At 48.7% G+C, this 20,485-nt stretch overlaps 1 protein-coding gene across 1 annotated transcript; it reads right to left on the reverse strand.

Moving 5' to 3' along the window:
* Positions 1-5,509: 5,509 nt before the first annotated feature.
* On the reverse strand, positions 5,510-6,133 carry LOC147991795 (uncharacterized). Its single transcript, XM_087538820.1, has one exon. It carries the CDS (start codon positions 6,131-6,133, stop codon positions 5,510-5,512), a length of 624 nt encoding a protein of 207 aa, XP_087394946.1.
* Positions 6,134-20,485: the final 14,352 nt, after the last annotated feature.

The following is a 20,485-nucleotide window of genomic DNA, read 5'->3' on the forward strand; positions in this document are numbered from 1 at the left end:
CCGACGTGCACCTTCGATGCAGATGGACCACTTGATGACTTCCAGCCGTGGGCAGGCATCCACAAGCCGCCTCACCAGGCCGAAGTAGTTGTTGGGAAGGGAGTTGCCAGGCCACATCCGGACTATAAAGCCCTTCATGGCCTGTTCGGCCGCCTTGTGTAGCTCGACCAGTTGCTTCAGCTGGTCGCTCACAGGCATCGGGTGTTCGGTCCTAGTAAAACTTCGCGGCATCCAACACGCTGCGGGGCAAATCTGCGAATGCTCCTGAAGAGCTCCGGACTCGGGTAAGTAACAAGTAATTTACTTTCACATTCTTGCTTTGCATATTGAATGCCTTACCCGCCGCTATCTTCCTCATTGCCTCAATCTCCTGGAGGGCCTTTTGGGCTTTAGCCTTGGCATTCTTTGCGCTCTCGAGGGTCACGGCAAGCTCAGACTCTCGCGTCTTCGAGTCAAGCTCCAAAGCCTCGTGCTTCATCACGAGAGCCTGGAGCTCTTGCTGCACCTCGCCCACCCGTGCCTCTTGCTTTTTCCGCTCGGTGCGCTCCTTGGCCGCTTTGTCTTCGGCCTCGGACAGCGCTTGCTTTAGGGTCGCCACTTCGGTCGTGGCCCCTGGCACATTCATGATGATCCTGTCATTTCGCAACCACATTTTATTATATATATATATACAAGGTATTACTTACCTTTGTTCTCCTCGAGCTGCCTCTTGGCAAGGCCGAGCTCTTTCTTGGACCCCTCAAGGTCCTGCTTTAGTGCGACGACCTCCGTAGTCAGTGCGGCAGAGGTCAACAGCGAAGCTTGCATACGCATATAGACATCCTTATATTAGACTCCTGCAGATATTATTCAATCCTCTATTCGGCTTTTCTTTGTGAACACCAAATAGAGCATCAGGGGCTACTGTCTATGCGGTAATATTTTTCCTATATTTTAAATACTTACCTCAAAGCCTGTTAGAAGGCTGGCACAGGCTTCAGTCAGTCCGCTCTTGGCGGACTGAACCTTCTTGATCACCGCACTCATAATAGTGTGGTGCTCTTCGTCGATGGAAGCACCGCATAGCGCTCCCAGCAGGTTGTCCGGTGCCTCTGGATGGACGTAGGTCACCGGCACGGGCGTCTTACCCCTTTTGGAAGGGGGCCGCCTGTCCGAGTCCGGAACCACTGGAGGTTCCGGCGCGGTGTTCGTCTGAGAGCCGAACTTGGAGCCCCCGGGAGCCTTGCTCCCTTTGCTCCTGGAGTCCGGAAGGTTTCCTTGAGGCGCCTCCGGGACTGTCTCCCCCCGGCTCGGTGCCCCTTGATACAATACCTTGGCATTGTCCGTAGGGCAAGGAGAGGTGGTAGTTGGAAGTGTATCACTATTCATGTCCGACGAGTCCAAGGAACCGCCTGACGATGATACATCGATATGGGCTTGGGGCAGACTGCATAATCATATTCGGTGTTAGGAGAAGCAGTGCGACAAAGGTATGCTATGAGTTACTCTGGTATCCGAATACTTACGACTTCACCAGGGGCTTGGCCCTGAGCAGCCACTCGTCTTCGCCATCGGCGGCGGTGGTGGAACCGTCCGGAAGGAGAGTCCTTCCCTTCTTGGACCCTTCGGCCTCCCCGGTTGGGGCGGCCTTCCTTTTCTTGTCTCCCCCGGCTGGAGGGGGAGAGTCTTCGTCTTCCTTCTCCTCGTTTTCGTGGGAGGAGTGCGTCTCGGAGTTATCGGACGATGAGTACGATACCACCTGGCGCCGGGAACTCTTTCGGGTTCCCTTGGCCTTCTTCTTGGTCTTATCCGGCACCTCATAAGGAGCCGGAGTCCGCATCTCCGTCAGGAGAGCGTCCGCAGGGTCTTCGGGCAGAGGGGCCGGACAGTTGATCTGCTCCGATGTCTCCACCCAGTCCTGTCAAAGGCATGGGAGCTCAGACCCCGCACATGGTTAAGCTATGGGAAATAAACACCCTATCAGATGTACAGAACTTACCGGATTCGCAGAACGCTTCGCACTCAGCCCGCGGTCCTCGGTAAGAGAAGGAGGAACCTCGGCGCCCTTGAACAGCACCCTCCAGATGTCTTTATGCGTCGTGTCGAAGAGCTCACTTAGAGTCCGTGCCGGGCCGGGTCGAACTCCCATAAGTTGAAATCCCGTTGTTGACACAGGAGGATCCGGCGGAAGAGCATGACCTGGACTATGTTGACAAGCTTAAGTTTCTTTCTTGTCATGTTCCGGATACACTTCTGGAGTCCGTCCAGCTCCACCGACGAACCCCAGGACAGGCCCTTCTCCTTCCAGGATGTGAGCCGCGTGGGGATTCCGGATCGAAACTCGGGAGCCGCCACCCAGTTGGTGTCGCGCGGCTCGGTGATGTAGAACCACCCCGATTGCCACCCCTTTATGGTCTCCACGAAGGAGCCCTCGAGCCATATAACATTGGGCATTTTGCCCACCATGGCTCTGCCGCATTCCACTTGTTTTCCGCCCACCACCTTCGGCTTGATATTGAAGGTCTTCAGCCATAGGCCCAAGTGGGGCCGGATGCGGAGGAAAGCCTCGCACACAACGATGAACGCCGAGATGTTGAGGATGAAATTCAGGGCCAGATCATGAAAGTCCAGCCCATAATAGAACATGAGGCCGCGGACGAATGGATGGAGGGGAAACCCCAGTCCGCGGACAAAGTGGGGGAGAAAAACCACCCTTTCGTGAGGTTCCGGGGTAGGGACGACCTGCCCCGTGGCTGGCAGCCGGTGCGCGATATCCGCGGCTAAGTATCCGGCTCCACGTAACTTTTTGATGTGCCCCTCCATGACGGAGGAGGCCATCCACTTGCCTCCTGCTCCGGACATGTTTGGAGAGAGTTGAGGAGGAGGATGCGGACTTGGGCGCTGGAGCTCGAGTGCGCGAGAATGGATGAGCAAGGAGGAAGAAGGCGTGGGTAGAAAAAGGTGAGATATTATCCCTTTATAAGGGCGAACTAAACTATGCGCCTCCACTAGCCTGGTAAAACTCGCTTATCCCCCAAGCGTCGTAATTGATGGCGCAGTTGGGTTACCCACGTCCGTATTTATGAGAATCCCGTAATAAGGGGAACACGATCTCTGCTTTGACAAGACGTGTCAAGAAACCGCCTCGCGTTATGTGCGGGCTGGTTAAAGAAAAACGGTTCAAATAATTACCGGGCCGTGGCGTGATGTCATGCTGCCAAAACGTGTCAGCAGATTAGATTTGTGGTGATATTATTCTCTCTACGGTGGTATGTGGAACTTATTTTGCAGGTTCGGACACTATCCTTGTATTCAAATTCTTTCGTGGTGTATTCGGAGGAGGAACCCGCCTTGCAATGCCGAAGACAACACTGCGCGCCGGACTCATCGTCATTGAAGCCTAGTTCAGGCGCTACTGAGGGAGTCCTGGATTAGGGGGTCTCCGGACAGCCGGACTATATCCTTTGGCCGGACTATTGGACTATGAAGATACGAGATTGAAGACTTCGTCCTGTGTCCGGATGGGACTCTACTTGGCGTGGAAGGCAAGTTAGGCAATACGGATATGTATATCTCCTCCTTTGTAACCGACCTTGTGTAACCCTAGCCCCTTCCGGTGTCTATATAAACCGGAGGGTTTTAGTCCATAGGACAACATACAATCATACCATAGGCTAGCTTCTAGGGTTTAGCCTCTCCGATCTTGTGGTAGATCAACTCTTGTAATACCCATATTATCAAGTATAATCAAGCAGGACGTAGGGTTTTACCTCCTTCAAGAGGGCCCGAACCTGGGTAAAACATCGTGTCCCCTGCCTCCTGTTACCATCCGCCTTAGACGCATAGTTCGGGACCCCCTACCCGAGATCCGCCGGTTTTGACACCGACGGTCTTGATAACCCACAAGTATAGGGGGTCAATTGTAGCCTCTTTCGATAAGTAAGAGTGTCGAACCCACTGAGGAGCTAAAGGTAGAACAAATATTCCCTCAAGTTCTATCGACCACCGATACAACTCTTAACGTTTGATTTACCTAGAACAAGTATGAAACTAGAAGTACTTTGTAGGTGTAACGGGATAGGTTTGCAAGAATATAAAGAGCATGTAAATAAAAACTAGGTGCTATTTTAGGTAAAGAAGCAATAAATTTAGTATAGCGAGTGTGGAAAAGTGGTGGTAAGAGTTGCAAAATTGTCCCTAAGCAAATGACTACTTTACTAGACCGATAGCAAGTTTTATGTGGGAGAGGCCATTGCTAGCATGTCATCCCTGACTTGGCATTCTATGCACTTAGGATTGGAACTATTAGCAAGCATCCGCAACTACTAATGTTCATTAAGGTAAAACCCAACCATAGCATCAAGATATATTGGTCCCCCTTCAATCATGTATGCATCAATTTCTATGCTAGGTTGAAGCTTCTATCACTCTTTCCCTCCAATACATAGTCCTATCAACATAGAACTAACCATATGGTGTGATCCATGCGTGCGCTCATATGATGGGCACCAAAGGATAGCAACATAACCACAAGCAATTTCAACCAATCATAGCAATTCACCAATTACCGATAGGACAACGAAAATCTACTCAGACATCATAGGATGGCAACACATCATTGGATAATAATATGAAGCATAAAGCACCATGTTAAAGTAGAGGGTACAGCGGGTTGCGGGAGAGTGGACCGTTGTAGATAGATGGGGGAAGGTGATGAAGATGTTGGTAAAGACGACGGAGGTGTTGGTGTAGATCGCCGTTACACGATGATGGCCCTGGACACGTTCCGGCACCACCAGGAGAGAGGGGGAGAGAGCCCCCCCTTCTTCTTCTTCCATGACCTTCTCCCTAGATGGGAGAAGGATTTACCCCCTGGTCCATTGCTTCCATGGCGGCGGAGGGGCGAGAGCCCCTCCGAGATTGGATTTGTCTCTCCGTCTCTCTCTCTGTTTCTGCGTTCTTGATTATGGCCTTTCACTGTTTCTTATATTCCCGGAGATCCGTAACTCCGAGTGGGCTGAAATTTTAACACAATTTGTATCCAGATATTGACTTTCTTGTGGCGAAAGAAGGGCACCCCCTGCCTTACGGGGTGGCCACGAGGGTCAGAGGCGCGCCCCCTGCCTCGTGGCCCCCTCGGGCATCGTCTCGCGTTGATTCTTCTTCCCAAAAATCACATATATTCCAAAAAAACATGCAACAAACAGGAACTGTCACTGGGCACTGGATCAATATGTTAGTCCCAAAAATAGTATAAAAAGTTGCCAAAAGTATATGAAATATGTAGAATATTGGCATGGAACAATCAAAAATTATAGATACGACGGAGACGTATCAACATGCTTACATGGCCATGGCCCGAAACCTACTCGTTGCACCCAGGTGCAATCTCTATACACTTCAGGGTTTAATTAACTGATGGTCTGAACTTGAAGGTGTTACAGTTGCCCCCTCTTGAGCTGCGGCTTCTTCTTGCCATAGCTCTGGGTCAAGAAACGCGTTTGAAGGGCGTCGTAATCCTCCCATGTCATCACGTCAGCTGGTAGGGTGGACCACTGCACTCGTACGTGTGTGAGAGCGCGTCTCCTATCTTGACCATGCATCTTTCCTGAATAGCAATAGGCTTGAGTGGTGTTTCTATCAGGTCTTGTACCTTGGGTAGCTCGGAGAAGACCGAAGAGTAGCTGGGGACAAAGGGCTTCAGCTGGGAGATGTTGAAGGCAGGATGGATGCGCCCGTCTGGCGGCAACTCCAGGCGATAGGCGAGGTTGCCGACACGTTCCAGGATGGTGAATGAGCTATAGAACTTGTACGCCAGCTCATGGAAGAGGCGGTTGGCGATGGAGACTTGGACATACGGCTGGAGCTTGAGGAGGACTTGATCTCCAACAACGAATGTGCGCTCGGAGCGATGTTTGTCGGCGTGCTTCTTAGAACGATCTTGTGCACAATTGACGTGAGCCCGCAGCATCTCTGTATGTGCTGACCAATCAAGGTCGCATGTCGCCACATCAGCGGGCAGCTCATCGCTGAAAGCTAGTAGCCCACCCCGATTGGGGACCTGTCCGTAGAGCCCTTGAACAAAGAGCAGTGAAGCGATGAGTGGTGAGTGGAATTGTACCAAAACTCGTCCGCTGGTAGATACTTGCGCCATTGCTTGGGGCGGTCATGGATGGCGCATCTGAGGAACATTTCAAGGCACTGCTTCACCCTCTCACTCTAGTTGGCCGTCTGGGGGTGGTAGGCCATGGAATAGAGGAGCTTGGTGCCGGCGGCCGCGAGAAATTCCCGCCACATGGCGCTTGTGAAGATCTTGTCGTGGTCGGAGACGATCATATGTGGAACTCCGTGGAGCATGGTGATGGAGTCCCAGAAGGCGCGCGCCACCTGCATTGCGCTAAAGGGATGGCACAGGGGGACGGAGTGTGCAACTTGGTCAAGCGGTCGACCACCACCATGACCGTGTCGAATCCCTCTGATTAGGCAACCCTTCAATGAAATTGATGGTCAGGTCATGCCATGGTTCCATCGGAATTGGCAAGGACTAAAGCTTGTCGGCAGGGTGGCGCAACTCGTGCTTGGCCTACTGACAGGTGTGGCATTGATGAACATAGTCTATGACCGCATGCTTGAGGTCTGGCCAAGTGAACAACTTGCACATGCGCTGGTAGGCTGCCGCGATGCCAGAGTGCCCTCCCACAGCGCTGTCGTGGAGTGCTGCGATCAGCTTGGTCTGTAGCAACGTGTTGGCGTTGATCCAGTGTCAGCGTTCCTAACGGATGATGCCTTGCCAAAGCACTTGACCTGGATCATCAGGGCTCTGGATGGCGAGTTGTGCCAGAAGTTCTTACACTGTTGTGTCTATCTCGTAGGAGCTGGCTACTTCCTGCAGCCATTGGGGATGACAGACGAAGAGCGCGTTGATACATCTCCAGAGTATCTATAATTTTTGATTATTCCATGCTATATTATATTCTGTTTTGGACATTATTGGGCTTTATTATACACTTTTATATTATTTTTGGGACTAACCTATTAACCGGAGGCCCAGCCCATAATTGCAGTTTTTTGCCTATTTTAGGGTTTCGCAGAAAAAGAATATCAAACGGAGTCCAAACGGAATGAAACCTTCGGGAACGTGATTTTTGGAACGAACATGATCCAGAGGACTTGGACCCTACGTCAAGACATCAACCAGGAGGCCACGAGGTAGGGGGGCGCGCCTACCCCCCTGGGCGCGCCCTCCACCCTCGTGGGCCCCCTGTTGCTCCACCGATGTACTCCTTCCTCCTATATATACCTACGTACCCCCAAACTACCAAATACGGAGCCAAAACCCTAATTCCACCGCCGTAACTTTCTGTATCCACGAGATCCCATCTTGGGGCCTTTTCCGGAGCTCCGTCGGAGGGGGCATCGATCACGGGGGGCTTCTACATCAACACCATAGCCCCTCCGATGAAGTGTGAGTAGTTTACCTCAGACCTTCGGGTCCATAGTTATTAGCTAGATGGCTTATTCTATCTTTTTGGATCTCAATACAAAGTTCTCCCCCTCTCTTGTGGAGATCTATTCGATGTAATCTTCTTTTGCGGTGTGTTTGTTGAGATCGATGAATTGTGGGTTTATGATCAAGTTTATCTATGAACAATATTTGAATCTTCTCTGAATTCTTTTATGTATGATTGGTTATCTTTGCAAGTCTCTTCGAATTATCAGTTTGGTTTGGCCTACTAGATTGATCTTTCTTGCAATGAGAGAAGTGCTTAGCTTTGGGTTCAATCTTGCGGTGTCCTTTCCCAGTGACAGTAGGGGCAGCAAGGCACGTATTGTATTGTTGCCATCGAGGATAACAAGATGGGGTTTATTTCATATTGCATGAGTTTATCCCTCTACATCATGTCATCTTGCTTAAAGCGTTACTCTGTTCTTATGAACTTAATACTCTAGATGCATGCTGGATAGCGGTCGATGTGTGGAGTAATAGTAGTAGATGCAGGTAGGAGTCGGTCTACTTGTCTCGGACGTGATGCCTATATACATGATCATACCTAGATATTCTCATAACTATGCTCAATTATGTCAATTGCTCAACAGTAATTTGTTTACCCACCGTGAATACTTATGCTCTTGAGAGAAGCCACTAGTGAAACCTATGGCCCCCGGGTCTATCTTCCATCATATTAATCTTCCAATACTTAGTTATTTCCTCTGCCTTTTATTTTACTTTGCATCTTTATCATAAAAATACCAAAAGTATTATCTTATCATATCTATCAGATCTCACTCTCGTAAGTGACCGTGTAGGGATTGACAACCCCTTATCGCATTGGTTGCGAGGATTTATTTGTTTGTGTAGGTGCGAGGGACTCGTGCGTGGCCTCCTACTGGATTGATACATTGGTTCTCAAAAACTGAGGGAAATACTTACGCTACTTTGTTGCATCACCCTTTCCTCTTCAAGGGAAAACCAACGCAAGTGCTCAAGAGGTAGCACACGTCGAGAGCGTGGCTTTGTCCCACCCGCGAAATCACGTCGATGGCATTGTTATCGGCCCCCTTGTTGTACCGGAAGGAGAACTGAAGAACAACAAGCTTGGACATGGCCTTGCATTGCAGCTTGGTGTCGAGTTGTTACTCCCCCAATGCGCACAAGCTCTTGTGGTCGGTGACGATCTCGAATGGCCTGCACTACAAGTACGATCGCCACTTGTCAACGACCATCATCACAACAAGGAACTCCTTCTCATACGTGGAAAGCTTTTGATCTTGATGCCGAGTGTATTGCTCATATACACCACCGGATGGCCATTTTGCATGAGGAAGGCACCCACTCATGTGTCGCACGCGTCGGTCTCAATCACGAATGGCTTGCTGAAGTTCGGGAGTGCGAGGATTGGCATGTTGATCATTTCTTGCTTGAGAAGATCGAATGCTCCATGCGTGCGCTCGTCCCACCGGAACCCTTTCTTGGTGAGAAGCTTGGCGAGCACTCCATAGTTGGCGACGAACTTCTAGTAATAGTTGGTGAGTCCGAGGGACCCATGCATCTTGATGGTGTTGCTGCGCATGAGCCATGCTTGAATGCCGCTGGTCTTGCTTGCACCGGTGGAGAAACCCTCCTTGGAGATGATGTGGCCAAGGTGCTCGATGTTGGGTTGCGCGAACGAGCACTTGGATGCCTTGGCGTAGAGCTCGTGTTGATGAAGCGTGTCGAGCACCAACCGTAGGTGTTCTTCGTGCTCCGGCAAGTCAGTGATGAAGACAAGGATATCATCAAGAAATACGATGACAAACTTATGACTGTAGAGCACAAAGATGGAGTTCATCAGGCACTGGAACATCGTCGGTGCATTGCAGAGGCCAAACGGCATGACTAGGAAATGGAAATGGTCGTGGTGCATTTTAAAAGTTGTCTTTTCTTCATCTTCAGCACGCATACATATTTGGTGATAGCTGACGCACACGTCGATCTTGGAGAAATAGGCGGCACCCGACCAGCTCATCAAGGAGTTCATCCACGATGGGAAGGGGAACATGTTCTATACTATCACTTGGTTGAGCTGGCGGAAATCGATGCAAAATCTCCAACCAACGTCCTTTTTCTTCACCAGGAGGATGGGAGCAGCGTAGGGGCACATGTTGTGCATGATGACACCAGTGTCAGGCATATCACGTACTTGCTTCTCGATTTCGTCCTTCTGGGCTGGAGAGTATCGATATAGGCGTGTGTTGATTGGAGGTGCACCTGGATACAAGTTGATCCCGTGATCATACTAACAACACGGTGGCAAGGTCATCGGTTCAGAGAACACATCTGCATACTCGTGCAGAATTTGCTGAATATTGGGTGGCACAGGAGCTGGTGGTGCCTTGCTCTATGGTTCCACGGTTACCAACGCTGCTATCCAGATGTCATTGGCAACCTCCATGCGGTGGAGTTCATATGCGTCCAATTTGTAGATTGGTGGCAGGTCCACGGTTCAGACCCCATGGAGCTGTACTTGCTTGCCATCGGTCTCAAATGCGATCATCTTCTCCAGACAGTGGCATTGCATCGGGTTGTGCGCACCCAACCAATCCATGCCCAACACTCCTTCATAAGCACTGAGATGTGGAAGGTATGTCCTGGTACTTGCCAGGCGAGCTTGCGTACGAGGCGGTCGCAATGTAGGCATTGGACATTGATGACACGTACAAATACTAGGGGAAGAGCTTCAGTTGTTGTACCGAGATGGTTGATGAATGCCTCACTGACAAAACGATGTGTGCTTCCAGAATCGACCAGAAGCAGCATTACTTGGTCGCCTACCAGTGCGCGGATGCGAATGGTGGAAGGGGCATCATCACCTGTCACTGCATGTTGTGACAGTGGACAACACTCTGCATCTTGGGCGCCTGGCGGCTCCAACAATCCGAGTGCATGAACGGTGTCATCGGACAAGATTTTGCCATATTCGCCAACTTCGATCATCATCATCACTCATGTGCGCTTCCACTACTGATGCTCCCGGGAGTACTTGTCGCCGTAGCAAAAACATAGTCCATTAGCGCGTCTGAAATCGCGTAGGTGGCATTCGCGGCCAAATTTGTCTCCTCCCTGACGCTGAACTCCCATCCCGCGGGCCAGAATTGGTGCAGGCATAGCTGGTGGAGCCAGCATTGGTGGTGGGCGTCCGACAAGTAGTGGACGGTGGAGCGGGACATGCTGCTTCTCCAGCTCTTCCCCCTAGATGCATGCAAACACCGCTGCACGTGTGATGCTCATTGGCGATTGTAAGAGGACCCCAAGGCAGAGCTCATCCTTCAGTCCCAGCAAAAATTGTGACACAAAAAACTTGGGGCTGAGCGATGGATCTAGGGACAAAAATGGTACATGGACATCTCAAATTGTTGCCTATATTCCCGAACACCACCGGTCTGCTTCAGTTAGACCAGGTGATGCATCTGAACCTTGAATTCTTTCGGTCCAAACTCATCCTACACTGCTATTCTGAAGTGTGTGCATGTCAACCCTGGGTGCGTCTAACGGTAAGCTTGCAACCACATTGCGGCCAGCCCCTCTATGTACAATGATGTTGTGGTGACCCAATTGTGTTGCGGCACCTTGTACATCTCAAAGTAGGAAACACAACGCTCCAACCAGATATGGGGGGAGTCTCCATAAAGCCTTAGGAAATCATGCTTGGGTGATTTGGTGTAGTGGTCGCCGGCGTGGTCAGGCTCTGGTGGCGTCGGTGCTCTGGCGGGCAGCAACGATGGTCCATGGTTGACCAGCCATGCTAATAGAAGTTGCACTGCGCCTTTAGTATAGAGTGGTGGAGGAGGCGGAGGTGGTGGTGGATGGTGGGGAATGACATGTGGTGTAATAGGTGCATGGATGGATGATCACGCGGCTATAGTGAGGCTCGATGGTGATGTGGCCCCAATGGCGGTGGCGGTGGTCGGATCCATGGTGGGCACTGCCTTGCGCTCCTCATTGACATTGGCTTGTGTCAAGTCGATTTGCTTGCCTAAGTTCTTCAATTCGTTGGACGCCCGCTCGTTGAAGGAGGTATGAGCCTGGAATCGCTCGTCGGCGGTGGTCTAACTTGCGTCAAGGCGGCGGATGACCGACTCGAGCAGTTTCTGCATCTTGTCGGTAGTTTCTCCCATCGCGTCAAGGAGGTAAAGAGTCTACACTGAAGGCTTGGACAATGGCGCCGTGATCTCGCTCCAAATTGAACCTAACCCTGTCCAGGATTTCGCGCAATTCACCAAAGCAAATTGCACCTAACACGGTGGATGTTACAGGTCGACCAAGAGAATAGGAGATTGACGGTCGTGCATGTGGTGGGGAATTTTTTTGGCTCTGATTACGAATTGTAATCTCCCAGCGGCGGCTAGGGTTTGAGAGGGGATCGAGATGAGAGGAGGAGCAAGGTAGGTGATGAAGGGAGAACTCGAGGGATAAGGGGATTGATTTCATTCACTTTCAACATGTCGTCACAGGGAGTACAACACCCACTTAAGTAGACCCGGCCCTCAGGCCACACCTGCTCACACACACGCTTACATGGGCCATGGCCCAAAACCTGTTCGTTTCTCCCAGGTGCATTCTCTATACACTTCAGGGTTCAATTAACTCGTGGTTTGAACCTGAAGCATTACACCAGCGCCCCCGCCTCCCACGCTTGCCCACGCTCTCGCTGGGGCCGCGCCGTGCCCTGACATGTCCTACCAGCCGCAACTTGACACCACCCCCGCACGCCCACCAGTGCGCCATCACGTCCACCGCCGCCCACACACCTACGCTGCGCCCCGCTCTGCCACGCCCGCTGCGCGCTCGCGCACATGCTCGCTCGGTGTTGCGACACACACACGACTGTGCGTACGACTCCAGCAGCGACGACCACGCCAGCAGCAGCTCCCACCGTGCCATCCGCACCATGATCTGGTAGTAGAGGAACTCCACCGCCTCCACCCCACGCGTCGAGGCCACCCGACACTACACCGGCCGGCGCATCGGAGTTGGCTCGCCCACCCCACCCCGGTCGCGTGGAGCTGCTACCATGATCCACCACTATTGTTGCTGCTGCGATGAGGCATGACGGTGGCCGGTGGGCAGCGGTGGGGCAGTGATGACCGGGGATGAGCGCCGGCAAGGACTGCAGTTGCTGCTAGTCCTGCGAGTTGCGGGAGCGGGGAGAGGCTGGCGACGTGGCGCACGCTCCAGAGAGAAGAAAACGGGAGAGAGAGAGAGCTATGGGAGGTGGGTGGGTGACAAGTGGGTCGAGGCCCGGACAAGAGCTGTCGGGGAGGATGTAGAAAGCGTCCGTTCGATGTCTACTCGACCGCAAAGATGGGTCAAATTTGCACTCGGGATGGGGTGAGCCGGACCAGAAACAAACATTTTTTCTGGATAGGGTCATGCGTTGGGCAGTCTTGTCATTCTGTTTGTGCCCAAATAGACAGACCCAGATGATTTGGGGTCGTCCGTTGGAGTTGCCCTAAGAGAACCTACAGCTTGGCAAATCTGACCCCTCAAACGCCCGCGGACGCGACCGGACGCATCCGTGGACAGTGATCGGTCACGCCTCAAATATTTGATTCTACACCCGAACACCTTAAATTAGAAACCTCAGATCCATATTATTACGTGCAACATGAAGCCTAATCTACATGGAGCTCGCTCGATTTTGCCGTGCCCATGTTCGGTGATAACCCACAAGTATATGGGATTGCGACAGTCTTTGAGGGTACAATATTCAGCCTAAACTTATAGATTCGACACAAGGGGAACCAAAGAATATTTGTAGTATTAGGGGTTGAGTTGTCAATTCAACCACACCTGGAGATTAAATACCTGTAGCAAAATGATCAATAGCACAGTAGTATGATAGTTTTGATAGTAGTGGTAAAGATAACAGTGATAGCAATAATTTTGTAGCAGTTCTAACAGTAATAGCAGCAGTAGTAACTTAGCAAGAACAATATGTGGAGAACTCGTAGGCATTGGATCGGTGGTAACGTTGGATAATATTCATCATACAACAGTCATAACCTAGGGCGACACGAAACTAGCTGCAGTTCATAAATATAATGTAGGCATGTATTCCATAAATAGTCATACGTGCTTATGGAAAATAACTTGCATGACATCTTTTGTCCTACCCTCCCGTGGCAGAGGGGTCCATAAGGAAACTAAGGGATATTAAGGCCTCCTTTTAATAGAGAACCATAACAAAGCATTAACACATAGTGAATGCATGAACTCCTCAAACTACGGTAATCAGCGGAAAGAATCCCAATAATTGTCACCTTGGGGTATGCAGATCATAACACGTAGCAGGTGCATATAACTTGCAATATCGGATCAAGAACATAGATATAATGGTGAAAACATAAACAGTTCAGATCTGAAATCATGGCACTCGGGCCCTAGTGACAAGCATTAAGCATAACAAAGTCATAGCAACATCAATCTTAGAACATAGTGGATACTAGGGATCAAGCCCTAACAAAACTAACTCGATTACATGATGAATCTCATCCAACCCACCACCATCCAGCAAGCCTACAAAGGAATTACTCACTCCCAGCGGTGAGAATCATCAAATTGGTGATGGAGGATGGTTGGTGATGACGAAGACCGAAGACCTCCCTCTCCAGAGCCCCGAACAGGCTCTAGATATGGCCTCCCGATGAAGAACAGGAGGTGTGGGGGGACCTCGACTCATAAGTCGAGATCACCGAATGCACGTGTACAGTGATCCCAGAGATCAGTGCTCACTGAACACACAGAAGCTGAATAACATGAGTCGTACATCCATACATACTGTTTTACACAAGTAGGACCATTATGGTCAAGTCTTGAGTGTATCATCGCAGCGGAACTCTTCAATAACAACTTGGACCCATGCCATCTGCCTTAACCCTACAGGCATTCTGACTGGGAAGCGTCCTAGATCGCCTGTTCGTCACCAAGGTACTCTTCATTATATCATGTTCTTTCATTCCTGGCCAATAAAATAACCAGTGGCAAGCCAATGAGTACTTCGAATGTACTCGCAAGCAACCCATGTTTTTGTTCAAGATACAACAATGCATGATATAGGTAAATTTTTGCAGAAAGCTAGTTTTGAGTGCAATGACATGTTCAACAACTTGTAAGACATGCATCAGGAGAATTCAAGTAACCATGAGGACAGGTTACAGATATCAACATAAATAGAGTGGGCATCAACCCAACTCAATCATGTCAAGTCCTTTGACTTGACCCAAGTAGATCTTCCCACTTATCCAAACACACACACAGGTTTGTAAACATGTGGACGTAGCCCAAGAGCGGTTACCCAACTATCCTTGACCGTGGACACGGTTATTCGAATAGTTTTACACTCTGCAGAGGTTGCACACTTTACCCACAAGATCCGGGGAACTTCCGTGTCATCCACGACCCGCGGTACCTCAAGTACCCGGGGTAAGCACCCGATCATTATCTTTCCCTAGACGACACTAACATGGAGTCCACTCAATTGGTAGTAACCCCCGTGCCCAACCTTTCACAACTTAAAATTGTGGAGCCTCGCTCCCATATTCATCACATACCACTGGCACGGGGTACCAACGGTGTGTCCGGTGCCCCATTAAAATGTTCTTGGCCGGCCTACCTGGCACGACCCCGTCCCGAGAGAGCGCACCAACAACTCTCCCGTCACTAGTAATGCGGGCTCCAAGCTAGTATCGGCCTAGGTAATCAATAATGCCCTTTCCCATACAAGGGTAGAGTGGTTGCGCATGTAAGGTTGGAATAACGGTCGCAACTTAAACCAATCCATTTTGAAAAACAACACACACTTGCCTCGATACACCACTTCGTCATCAAGTGGTTACCCAACTCATCATCTCCCCCGGGCATAAGTGGCACCCGATGGGGGTTTTCGAAAAGTCTTTTGAAAATACTTTGTCTCCATCACCATGCATATCCCCGTCCCTTTTTGCGTAGCACTACTTTAGCATCCTATCTACTCCCACCGGCATAACCCTCATAGAAAGGTAGGGTCATGCATCATGCAAGTGTCAACGAGAAAAGCAACGGAGGCAAACCACCTCAAGTGGTCACCATTTTATCATGACTTCGATGCAATCAATAAAAGTGCCATATGACAAGCATAAAAGGGGTTTCTTAGACATGGCCAAAGGGCTGCTTGCCTGTTTTAACAAAGTCTTCGAGGTCTTCAAATATCTCTGGTCCAACTCCGAGCATTTCATCTACTTCGTCAACTATCGTCGAAAACAACCATAATAAGCAACACGACCAGGCAAAAATAAAAGTGCTCTAAAAAATGTGAGTTGGACTTTTCTAGGATGCCTGTGGTCATATGAGGAATGACCAAGGTGATTTCATTGGAAGTGGATCAATGGATATTTCTAAAAATTTCGATATGATGGAACAAGGGATTTAATGGATCTACAAGTTGTCTATAGAATGCCTTTTTATAAAAATGAGTAGAATTACCCATTAAATCAGGCACGATTTTAGAAACATTTAGAAATTTGTTTCACTGGATTTGGAGTTGAAATGAATATAATATGGATTTTTGAAGTGGACTTATGTGGATAAATGACCTTTTTTAAGTGTCCAGTGAAAACTAAGAACAACAAAAATGTCCACTATGGCCCATTAATTAGGACTTGATTTATGGAGTCAGTAGAAATTTGATTCATCGAATTTGGACACTATTTGAATTCTCTAGAGAGTTTTGAAGCTATCTAGAAAAGAAAAAGGAAAGGAGAAAGGGCTTTACCCTTATCCAGCGCACTGGGCGCAGTTTAGCAGTGGGCCGGCCCACTAGCTCAGCCACGCGGGTGAGGAGGGAGACGTCGGAGGCGCATTTCTCCTGGCCCATCTCCACTTAAACGGCGGGCCCCAGCCGCTGGGTCGCTGACGTGCGGGGCCCAGCGCTCAGGCCATCGCCTACCTCCCGCTCGAACAGAGCAGAGGCAGGGGAGGGGAGGCCGAGTGGGCGATGGCGCTCTCCTGGGCAGCACGGGCCACCTCCGGCGGCGCCCGACACACCGGCGGACTCAGCGCAACGAGGCACACCTATCCATGTGCTGCACACACACGCCGATGCTTGGAGTTGAGCAGGGCTTCGGGTCCAGCGGATGGCGGCGGCGGGCTTGGTGGTGGCGCCCGCTTTGGCTGCGGAGGAGGGGTCCTAGGGTGTTGGGGAGGTTCGTGGAGGCTTGGGGGGTGCCACGGACCGGTTCAGAGGAGGAAGGGAGGCTGGGGCGGCTCGAATTTGAGCGGGGGTCCGAGGCGGCAATGGCGGCAGAGGAGGAGGGAGAAGGCACGGGAGGAGGAGTGGGTTGGTCCGGGGGTGCACGGGAGGGAGAGAGAGCAGTTGGAGACGAGAGAAGGCTCGGGGTGGCCTTATACGGGCGCGACCGGGAGGTGCCGTAGGCGGGGTGCACGGCCACGGCCTGTGGCGTTGCCAGAGGCCAAAAGAGCGTTCTGGTGCGTGCCTGGCGTGCTCGTGGTCGTGGTCCAGGCCGAGAGGAGAGGAGAGAGGGAGCAGGGCAAGCTCCAGGAGGGCCCCGAGCTCGTGCGCCCACTGGCCGAGCTGGGCGGCGTCGGGCGAGCTCAGCAAGGTGAGAAGGAGAGAGGGGGAGGAGGGGGCCGACTAGCTAGCGTGCCGTGGACGTCGAGGCGACCTCGGGAGACACGGACCCGGCGCCCAAGGTCATCGAGTGCCTCGGAATGGGCAAGCTACAGTGCGGGAGTGCACTGTAGCGTGCTCCAGAGCGCGTCCATGGCATGCCATGGCATTTTAATAGTGCCATGGGCATGTCTTATAGTGTCTGGGGGTTTTGGGGCAGAGTAAACAAGGTAGGAGTGGCATTGGATGCCCTAGAGAGCCACTAGATGAGAGGGGAGGTGGAGAGAGAGGTGAACAGTGGCTGTCCAGAGGGGGAAATGGGGTTTTTCCCCATCAATCATGGAGCTTTGGAACAGGGGGAGCTACTGGAGGTTGCTGGTGATCAGGTTCAGCTATGGTAAAAACTTGTGCTCATGGAGATTAGTGGAAGAGGTCAAAATGATGGTTTTGGAAAAATGGCAGAAGGTGTTTGTTGTTGGTTTGGGCAGGAAAATTAATTCCACTTTCCATGAAAATTAACAGGATGGAGTGGCACTTAGAAATAATGTGTTCTACCAAATTTAAGCTCATTTGGGCAAAGTTGACAGTGCAACTTTTGTAAACCCTAGAAATCAATAGAAATGGGTTTTCCAAGATCTAGTCATGCAAAACCATTCTCCTTGATTCACCACTTGGTGTAGTGTCATCATTTGGGGATTTGAACATGTCCACAAAAATTCAGATCGAAAGGACACACTTGGCAATGTAGAGTTGTTCAAATTTCAAAATGGACAGAAATGGTTTTGAGGGGATTTCATGGGGTTATACTATTCTCCATGACATGATACTTGTCAAGATCATCAAACATGTCATATGTGACATGCTAGAATTTTCTTGGAATTTTTGGATAATATTTCCTTTGTAAATATTTCAAAAGATTGAACTATCCAGAAAGGGTTTTTGAGGGATTTAACCAATATTTTGATCATGACCATGTGTTTAAACTCTTATATATGGACAATATATGTCCATTGAGTTTCCCTAGGTTTTACCAAATATTTTTAAAGCATAAAAATAATTTAACCTATTAAAGACCATTTCTGGCCTAAAGAAAAAGCCTTTAAATAAAATAGGTAAATGACTTTTAAAATTATATATTTGTGGTTTCTGGGTATCCTATATCTAATAGGAGTCAAATATATTTTTGGAAAGATTTTTAATGCCCTTAATTAAGTACTTGCAGTGCAAACCTCAATTCAGGGGTTTTTGGAAAACTAATTTTTTAAAATACTATTTGGCCAAATTATTTTGTAAGAAATTATTTTTATGTCCTATACACATGGCATAATCATTTGGTTCAAGAGTTTGGAGCAAGGAGATGAAGTATAGGACTTGGAGGATTTATTTGATTTTTAGAGCACTTGCAAACATCAGACAAAAACCAATCAAGGCAAGGTCCAAAACACTCAAAAGTTTTTGTCAAACCACATTTTATCATGATTGTTAGCTTTAGTGTAGTGGCATGAAAATCAGGGTGTGACAAGGTGGCAGTGGCTCCATATCGTAAAACGCGATGAAACTTTCTCCCCTATTTTTTTTCTCCAAAAGTAGGATTTTGTAGTGTTGGAATTAGGGTCAGCGTAGCCTCATGGGCCCCACTACACACCAGGGCGTGCCAGAGGGGGTGGTGTGCCCTGGTGCCTAGTGGGCAGCTGGGCCTAAAGGAAATATGCCCTAGAGGCAATAATAAAGTTGTTATTTTATATTTCCTTACTCATGATAAATTTTTATTATTCTTGCTAGAATTGTATTGATTGGAAACCCAAATACATGTGTGAAAACAAATATTCAATAGGAGTCACATCAATCACTTTAAGATCTTCATCATTATTTTCACGGAAACTAGAAGAACACGCTTTTATAAACCAATCCTTCTTGGCACACATCTTAGCGGTTCTTTCTTTGCACTCATCAATGGAAATTCTCATGGCTTTGAGAAACTCAATGATATCATGTTTAGGTGGTATAGATCTAAGTTTCAAAGAATCAACATCAAGAGAAATTATATCCATGTTTCTAGCCAAATCATCAATCTTAAGCATTTTTCTTTAATCAAAGCATTGAAATTCTTTTGAAAACTAATAAATACTTTAACACTATTCTCAAATTCAGAGGGCATCTTATTATAATTTCCATAAGAATTGTTGTAGGAATTACCATAATTATTGGAGGAATTACTGGGGAATAGCCTAGGATTAAAATTACCTCTGTACACGTTATTACCAAAAAATCCTACCAAAAAATTCACATCCATAGATTCATTATTGTTTTCAATCAAAGTAGACAAAGGCATATCATTAGGATCAATAGGAGAACTCTTATTAGCAAACAATTTCATAAGCTCATCCATCTTTCCACTCGAAATATTTATTTCCTCAATCGCATGCACTTTTTTACTAGTGGAAGATCTTTTGGTATGCCATTGAGAATAATTAACCATAATATTATCTAGGAGTTTAGTAGCTTCTCCTAAAGTTATTTCCATAAAGGTGCCTCCCGCGGCTGAATCTAAAAGATTTCTAGAAGCAAAATTCAATCCAGCATAAAAGTTTTGTATAATCATCCACAAATTCAAACCATGAGTAGGGCAATTTCTAATCATCAGTTTTATCCTCTCCCAAGATTGTGCAACATTTTCATATCAAGTTGCTTAAAATTCATAATATCGTTCCTAAGGGAGATGATCTTAGCGGGAGGAAAGTACTTGGAAATAAAGGCATCTTTACACTTATTCCATGAATCAATACTATTTTTAGGGAAAGATGAAAACCAAGTTTTAGCGCGACCCCTAAGCGAGAACGGAAATAGCTTCAACTTAACAATATCATTATCCACATCTTTTTTTTCTTTTGCATATCGCACAAGTCAACGAAATTATTAAGATGGGATGCGTCATCTTCATTGGGAAGGCTGGAAAATTGATCTTTCATAACAATATTCAGCAAAGCGGTATTAATTTCACAAGATTCCACATTAGCATCGGGGCAATCGGAGTACTAATAAAATCATTGTTGTTGGTATTGGAAAAGTCACACAATTTGTTATTATCTTGATCCATCATGACAAAGCAAGCAATCCAACACACGAGCACACAAAAAGCAAACGAAGAAGACAAACGGAAGAGGGGCGAAGAAAAGGCGAATCTTCTCAAAAATCATTTTAGAAGTGGGGAGAGGAAAACAAGAGGCAAATGAAAAATAATGTAATGCGAGGGATGAGAGTTTATGATGGGTACTTGGTATGTCTTGGCTTGGCATAGATCTCCCCAGCAACGGCACTAGAAATCCTTCTTGCTACCTCTTGAGTTTGCGTTGGTTTTTCCC

This window comes from Triticum urartu, chromosome 1A, assembly GCF_056163025.1.
Source record: "Triticum urartu cultivar PI428250 chromosome 1A, HENAU_Tu73, whole genome shotgun sequence".
In the NCBI taxonomy this organism is placed as follows: domain Eukaryota; kingdom Viridiplantae; phylum Streptophyta; class Magnoliopsida; order Poales; family Poaceae; genus Triticum; species Triticum urartu.